This window comes from Salvelinus fontinalis, chromosome 24 (genome assembly GCF_029448725.1).
Source record: "Salvelinus fontinalis isolate EN_2023a chromosome 24, ASM2944872v1, whole genome shotgun sequence".
Classification (NCBI taxonomy): domain Eukaryota; kingdom Metazoa; phylum Chordata; class Actinopteri; order Salmoniformes; family Salmonidae; genus Salvelinus; species Salvelinus fontinalis.
In genome coordinates this window covers 21,250,401-21,258,104 of record NC_074688.1, presented here as the reverse complement: position 1 = coordinate 21,258,104, position 7,704 = coordinate 21,250,401, and the positions used below count along the sequence as shown (strand labels likewise).

Genomic DNA, 7,704 nt, shown 5'->3' with positions numbered 1-7,704 from the left:
TCGCTCAGTTCCAGCCATTATTATGATTCATCCTCCCCTCAGCAGCCTCCACTGCTGTGTTATAGAGTTGATACTCTATCACTCTTTCTCCACCTGCCTCACTGCACTGACACCCCGACCAGGGATCTGCTTGGAAACAAACTGCGGCAGCTCGGGTTACCGGGCACGATTGATGGCGAGTGTGAGACGCATGCCGGGCGAGGGTGTCGCGTTGCGCGGAGTATCGACACATGCCCGAATGCTATCATAATCACACTTCCCCTCTTATGCGCCTTCTGCCCCAGCGGCCTACTGAATAAAACATCCCCCTTCCTGCTGAAGATACACACCCCAAAATCTGGGAACTGGACTCAAGAAGTCTCACGTAAAGACACATGGCACCCTTTTCTAGAACTCAATAGGAATGAATGAATAGATGTGCATGTTTGTAACTAAACAGAACACTCAAGAGACTGAATGTACTGTATTATTGGTGATAACATGTACTGCAGTAATAAACCCCCCTCCACACACACACACACAAAGTGATACCACAAGTACAGAGGCCCTTAGGGTGAGCAATTAACAGGGAAAGGGGGTGGGGAACATGAAGAGGATGTATTTGCCCAAGATATGTTCCTTCGTATGGGGGAGACCTGGAGGACAGCCCCAGGCTTTGAAGGGCTAGGTGGGCCAAAAAGAGCATGGGAAAACTCTCAAAAGCAGGAAACGTATGATGCAGAACAACAACCATGAATAGGAATGGAGTAGCTGTTGGAATAGAGAAGCACAATAGTTATAGTCAGCTATAAGAGGACTTGCCTCAATGGGAAATATGGAATAGGAATCAACACTTAAGACTGAGTGAGATTTAGGCTAAATTGCATACAGGGAACTGTGAGATCTTGCTTCTGACTGCTCTGCAAACATGCTAAAATTCCAATACACATTCAATTAAACTTAAATGAAAATGGCATCAACTTCACAACATTCAAGATGGGAAAGTTAACTTGTTATTTTGGGGAAAAGGAAGTGTTTGCAAAAATTCCTCAACAATGTTCATGTATCATGTCCCTCCTCCTCTGGGACTCTAAAGGTTAGAGGATGCCAATCATGAAGACTCAGGCTCTGTGTGTAGTTAATCCGACCCTCTCTGCCTAGTCATCGCCATTTTACCTGCTGTTGTTGTGTTAGCTGATTAGCTGTTGTTGTCTCACCTGTTGTCTTAGATAGCTCTCCCAATCAACACCTGCGATTACTTTATGCCTCGCTGTATGTCTCTCTCAAATGTCAATATGCCTTGTATACTGTTGTTCAGGTTAGTTATCATTGTTTTAGTTTACAATGGAGCCCCTAGTTCCACTCTTCATACCTCTGACACCTCCTTTGTCCCGCCTCCCAACCATGCGGTGACCTCACCCATTATAACCAGCATGTCCAGAGATACAACCTCTCTTATCATCACCCGGTGCCTGGGCTTACCTCCGCTGTACCCGCACCCCACCATACCCCTGTCTGCACATTATGGCCAGAATCTATTCTACCACGCCCAGAAATCTGCTCCTTTTATTCTTTGTCCCTAACGCTCTAGGCGACCAGTTTTGATAGCCTTTAGCCGCACCCTCATCCTACTCCTCCTTTGTTCCTCGGGTGATGTGGAGGTAAACCCAGGCCCTGCATGTCTCCAGGCACCCTCATTTGTTGACTTCTGTGATCGAAAAAGCCTTGGTTTCATGCATGTCAACATCAGAAGCCTCCTCCCTAAGCTTGTTTTACTCACTGCTTTAGCACACTCTGCCAACCCTGATGTCCTTGCCGTGTCTGAATCCTGGTTTAGGAAGGCCACCAAAAATTCAGAGATTTCCATACCCAACTATAACATTTTCCATCAAGATAGAACTGCCAAAGGGGGAGGAGTTGCAATCTACTGCAGAGATAGCCTGCAAAGTTCTGTCATACTTTCCAGGTCCATACCCAAACAGTTCGAACTTCTAATTTTAAAAATTAATCTCTCCAGAAATAAGTCTCTCACTGTTGCCGCCTGCTACCGAGCCCCCTCAGCTCCCAGCTGTGCCCTGGACACCATTTGTGAATTGATCGCCCCCCATCTAGCTTCAGAGTTTGTTCTGTTAGGTGACCTAAACTGGGATATGCTTAACACCCCGGGAGTCCTACAATCTAAGCTAGATGCCCTCAATCTCACACAAATCATCAAGGAACCCACCAGGTACAACCCTAAATCCATAAACATGGGCACCCTCATAGACATTATCCTGACCAACTTGCCCTCCAAATACACCTCTGCTGTCTTCAATCAGGATCTCAGCGATCACTGCCTCATTGCCTGTATCCGCTACGGGTCCGCGGTCAAACGACCACCCCTCATCACTGTCTAACGCTCCCTAAAACACTTCTGCGAGCAGGCCTTTCTAATTGACCTGGCCCGGGTATCCTGGAAGGATATTGACCTCATCCCGTCAGTTGAGGATGCCTGGTAATTCTTTAAAAGTAACTTCCTCACCATCTTAGATAAGCATGCCCCCATTCAATGCAGAACTAAGAACAGATATAGCCCTTGGTTCACTCCAGACCTGACTGCCCTCGACCAGCACAAAAACATCCTGTGGCGGACTGCAATAGCACCGAATAGTCCCCGCAATATGCAACTGTTCAGGGAAGTCAGGAACCAATACACGCAGTCAGTCAGGAAAGCAAAGGCTAGCTTTTTCAAGCAGAAATTTGCATCCTGTAGCTCTAACTCCAAAAAGTTCTGGGACACTGTAAAGTCCATAGAGAACAAGAGCACCTCCTCCCAGCTGCCCACTGCACTGAGGCTAGGTAACACGGTCACCACCGATAAATCCATGATAATCGAAAACTTCAACAAGCATTTCTCAACGGCTGGCCATGCCTTCCTCCTGGCTACTCCAACCTCGGCCAACAGCTCCGCCCCCCCCCCCCCCCCCCGCAGCTACTCGCACAAGCGTCCCCAGCGTCTCCTTTACCCAAATCCAGATAGCAGATGTTCTGAAAGAGCTGCAAAACCTGGACCCATACAAATCAGCTGGGCTTGACAATCTGGACCCTCTATTCCTGAAACTATCCGCCGCCATTGTCACAACCCCTATTACCAGCCTGTTCATCCTCTCTTTCATATCGTCTGAGATCCCCAAGGATTGGAAAGCTGCCGCGGTCATCCCCCTCTTCAAAGGGGGAGACACCCTGGACCCAAACTGTTACAGACCTATATCCATCCTGCCCTGCCTATCTGAGGTCTTCGAAAGCCAAGTTAATAAACAGATCCCTGACCATCTCGAATCCCACCGTACCTTCTCCGCTGTGCAATCCGGTTTCCGAGCCGGTCACGGGTGCACCTCAGCCACGCTCAAGGTACTAAACGATATCATAACCGCCATCGATAAAAGACAGTACTGTGCAGCCGTCTTCATCGACCTGGCCAAGGCTTTCGACTCTGTCAATCACCATATTCTTATCGGCAGACTCAGTAGCCTCGGTTTTTCTGATGACTGCCTTGCCTGGTTCACTAACTACTTTGCAGACAGAGTTCAGTGTGTCAAATCGGAGGGCTGGTTGTCTGGTCCTCTGGCAGTCTCTATGGGGGTACCACAGGGTTCAATTCTCGGGCCGACTCTTTTCTCTGTATATATCAATGATGTTGCTCTTGCTGCGGGCGATTCCCTGATCCACCTCTACGCAGACGACACCATTCTGTATACTTCTGGCCCTTCCTTGGACACTGTGCTATCTAACCTCCAAACGAGCTTCAATGCCATACAACACTCCTTCCGTGACCTCCAACTGCTCTTAAACGCTAATAAAACCAAATGCATGCTTTTCAACCATTCGCTGTCTGTACCCGCCCGCCCGACTAGCATCACCACCCTGGATGGTTCCGACCCAGGATATGTGGACATCTATAAATACCTAGGTGTCTGGCTAGACTGTAAACTCTCCTTCCAGACTCATATTAAACACCTCCAATCCAAAATCAAATCTAGAATCGGCTTTCTATTTCGCAACAAAGCCTCCTTCACTCACGCCGCCAAACTTACCCTAGTAAAACTGACTATCCTACCGATCCTCGACTTCGGCGATGTCATCTACAAAATAGCTTCCAATACTCTACTTAGCAAACTAGATGCAGTTTATCATAGTGCCATCCGTTTTGTTACTAAAACACCTTATACCACCCACCACTGCGACCTGTATGCTCTAGTCGGCTGGCCCTCGCTACATATTCGTCGCCAGACCCACTGGCTCTAGGTCATCTATAAGTCCATGCTAGGTAAAGCTCCGCCTTATCTCAGTTCACTGGTCACGATAACAACACCCACCCGTAGCATGCGCTCCAGCAGGTATATCTCACTGATCATCCCCAAAGCCAACACCTCATTTGGCCTCCTTTCCTTACAGTTCTCTGCTGCCTGTGACTGGAACGAATTGCAAAAATCGCTGAAGTTTGTTAGGATTTATGTTTATGCACTATAGCCTGTTAGCATATTGTTTGAAGATGAATATTGTTTTGTACAGAGGGGTGTGTGTGTGTGTGTGTAGGTGTGTAAGGACTGACCACCACAGGCCATAAAAGCTGTGAACAGTCTGGAGAGTGGAGGGGTGCATCACTCTGGGCCAACCAGGGTGGTTGAGAGACTGTTCAGTACCATATTAGGAATTGTTTGAGTGAAGAATTAAGGGGAGACACAAGACGGAGCTACTCTACCCAGCAACCAGATGTGGACAAAGAAAAGCGCCAAGGGGCTTGGACAAGTTCGGGTGCCCCCAAAGGCGGAGCAAGAGTATTAACACAGCTAAGCCTCTACTATGATTTGCCAACTGGACGAGTTGGGAATAAAATTGTTAAAGTATAAAAACTACTATTTGAGTACATTCCACAGTTCTCTGATCTACCCTGCGCGGAGATAGTGAACCCGTATATACGAAAATTGCATTTACCATTTATCGTTTGAGTTTAATTAAAATACTTAAAATATATTCGGTGACTCTGAATCACATTTTGTCCTGATGCCAGATTTGAACTGACGCAAATCTCTTTCAAGTTGGAGACTTTTATTTCCCTCACCAACTTTAAACATCTGCTATCTGAGCAGCTAACCGATCGCTGCATCTGTACATAGTCCATCTGTAAATAGCACACCCAATTGACCTACCTCATCCCTACTGTTTTTATTTATTTACTTTTCTGCTCTTTTGCACACCAGTATCTCTACTTGCACATGATCATCTGATGATTTATCACTCCAGTGTTAAATTGTAATTATTCGCTCCCATGGCCTATTTATTCCTTACCTCCTCATGACTTTTGCAAACAATGTATATAGACTCTTTTTTTCCTACTGTGTTATTGACTTGTTTATTGTTTACTCCATGTGTAACTCTGTGTTGTCTGTTCACACTGCTATGCTTTATCTGGCCAGGTCGCAGTTGTAAATGAGAACTTGTTCTCAACTAGCCTACCTGGTTAAATAAAGGTGAAATAAAAAATAAAAACTGTCCTATTCTTTATGCCCAGCAGGGAATACTCTGACCTTTGACCAAACCTATAGACATGCAGTCTGTTAATTCAGACGTATGATTTAAGAGCCCTGTAAAATGAAAATGATTGTGCTCTTGCACATATGCCACTTAATGGAAAATAACCATGGCACTCAAGCCAACCACACTGGTTTAAGTGCCAACTGTTTGAGAAGAAATAGATGCTATTGAGACAATTATCTAACAAAGTGGTCAGTAGAAAGTGAGCCACAGCGAGGGACAAGATGATACGGAGAACGCAGAGCGGGGTGTGAAGTGACAGTCATCACATCTGGTCTCATCTATAATGCATGGGTCTTTAAAACGGAGGTTTGTCACATATTGAGAGCTGCCGCCTGAAATCAACACTGACACCCAAGCTTCTGCCAGGGGAAACAGGCTAGAGGATGGAGAGAAGGAAAGAGAAAGGAGTCAAGAGTCAGAGTTCTGTTCATCCCAACATATCCCTTGCTTTCGAGCCTGAAATTATTTTGAGATAGCCAGATGTATTCTCTACTGTATGATCTAAGAGTGTGTAGACATACAACACTTTGAATACCATACTTCTCGTCTTTTATTATTAAAATCAAAAACTAAAAGAGCGCCCTAAACAAAATAGAATGCCAAGAACGATCCTAATCAGCAATCCAAAGAGTGAATTTATAATTTTCTCACACTAAATTCTAAACACAGCTCAGATTCCTCTCTGACCCAAAACAAAACATAATTTTCACATAATGACAGTCCACCCACTGCCTGCCATCATCTATTTGACAAAGACAGGTGAGGTGGGCAAAATAACAGTCTATTTTCCTGTGATGAGGGGGTTTCTCAGCACCACAATTACAGAGTCTCCTCTCAGGAACATCTTGGAGATGTAACGGTCCTTGTTTACTGGTTTGGACTTCTTCTTGCCCTTGCCACTCTTGGGAACTTCTGTCCACATCTCCTTCACATTCTCCAGGACCATGTTGCAGTGTCTGCATTGAGAAGGTAATACAAATGTATGCAGTTAACTAAAACAAAAACAAAAATTATTAAGGATAAAGCCTTTGGGAGGATATGGGTAACATGTGATGACAAAATGCAGACATTATCTTGTCTCTATTTGCTGGACATTTGTGATTAACCGTATAACTCCAATGGATGACTTCCCAACTCAGTGGCCTAAATACATAAATACCTGTCAAATGCCTTGACACGGCCAAGCAGCTTCTTGTTGTTTCGGCAGTTGACGAGGACCTGTGTGTTGTTTTTGACAGACTGGGTGAGCACAGACAGGGGCCCAGTATTGAACTCCTCCTCCTCCCGCTTCTGGAGTTCCTCAGGAGTCATCTCAGTCTTGGGTTTATTTAACAGGCTCCTAGAAGGATTATTGAGGATACTCATTGTTAACAGAGTTCAACTCCAGGCAATTCAAACATTGTTGATAGACATCATTATGATGATGGCGACTTGACACAACTAAAGTTAATTCAGACCAACAGTTAGCTGCTAAAAAAGTTTGAAAACTGTTTAACATGAAGACGCCAAAGAAAAGATGTATTAGGTTGCTGGCTAATAAGTTACTATTTTTATTATGATCAACATGGGTCATCTACAATACATGTTAGCTAGCTACAGTAGTTACTATCGCTAATAACGTTAGATCATCATGGCTGGCTAACGAACAGCTATCGTTAGCCAGCCAGCTAGCCAAATTTAGCTACACATCTTTCCACAGCGATGAGGCCTCTCTTTTACTGTATCCAAACAAAGCACACATTGCTTTTTTTAAGTACTTACATATTTTCTTCAACGAATGGCGATTTTAGCAGGAAAACTAGCTTGTAAATAGGTTAGCTTTTTGCCGGCTTCTTTAATCGCTCCACACTACACTCGTGTGTTGTCTGACCAACGGCTTCCGGGTCCCATTTAAAAATATTGCAATAACTTCCGGGTCGCCTTAATATTTATTTAGAATACATTATCTGGATACATTTGTATTAATTATGCAATGATGTAAATGCTGTCTCAATTGTAGAATGCAGTAGAGTAAATTAACTATAATTTAGACCTTATTCGTATTAATCTCAAGATGATTTTAGAAGAAAACGATTATTTGTGAGAGAAAGAACATGTCATTTGATACTTAAAACACACAGGAGATTCCCTAAAAACCTGCAACAAAAA

General features: G+C 44.6%; 1 protein-coding gene across 1 annotated transcript; it reads right to left on the bottom strand.

Moving 5' to 3' along the window:
* Positions 1-6,088: 6,088 nt before the first annotated feature.
* Positions 6,089-7,447, bottom strand: LOC129822126 (small nuclear ribonucleoprotein Sm D2). The gene is made up of 3 exons (XM_055880094.1): positions 7,318-7,447; positions 6,716-6,895; positions 6,089-6,512 (listed from the first exon to the last, which is right to left on the bottom strand). Coding segments are annotated over exons 1-3 (357 nt in total). The 5' UTR covers positions 7,320-7,447; the 3' UTR covers positions 6,089-6,337.
* Between the last annotated feature and the right edge of the window lie 257 nt (positions 7,448-7,704).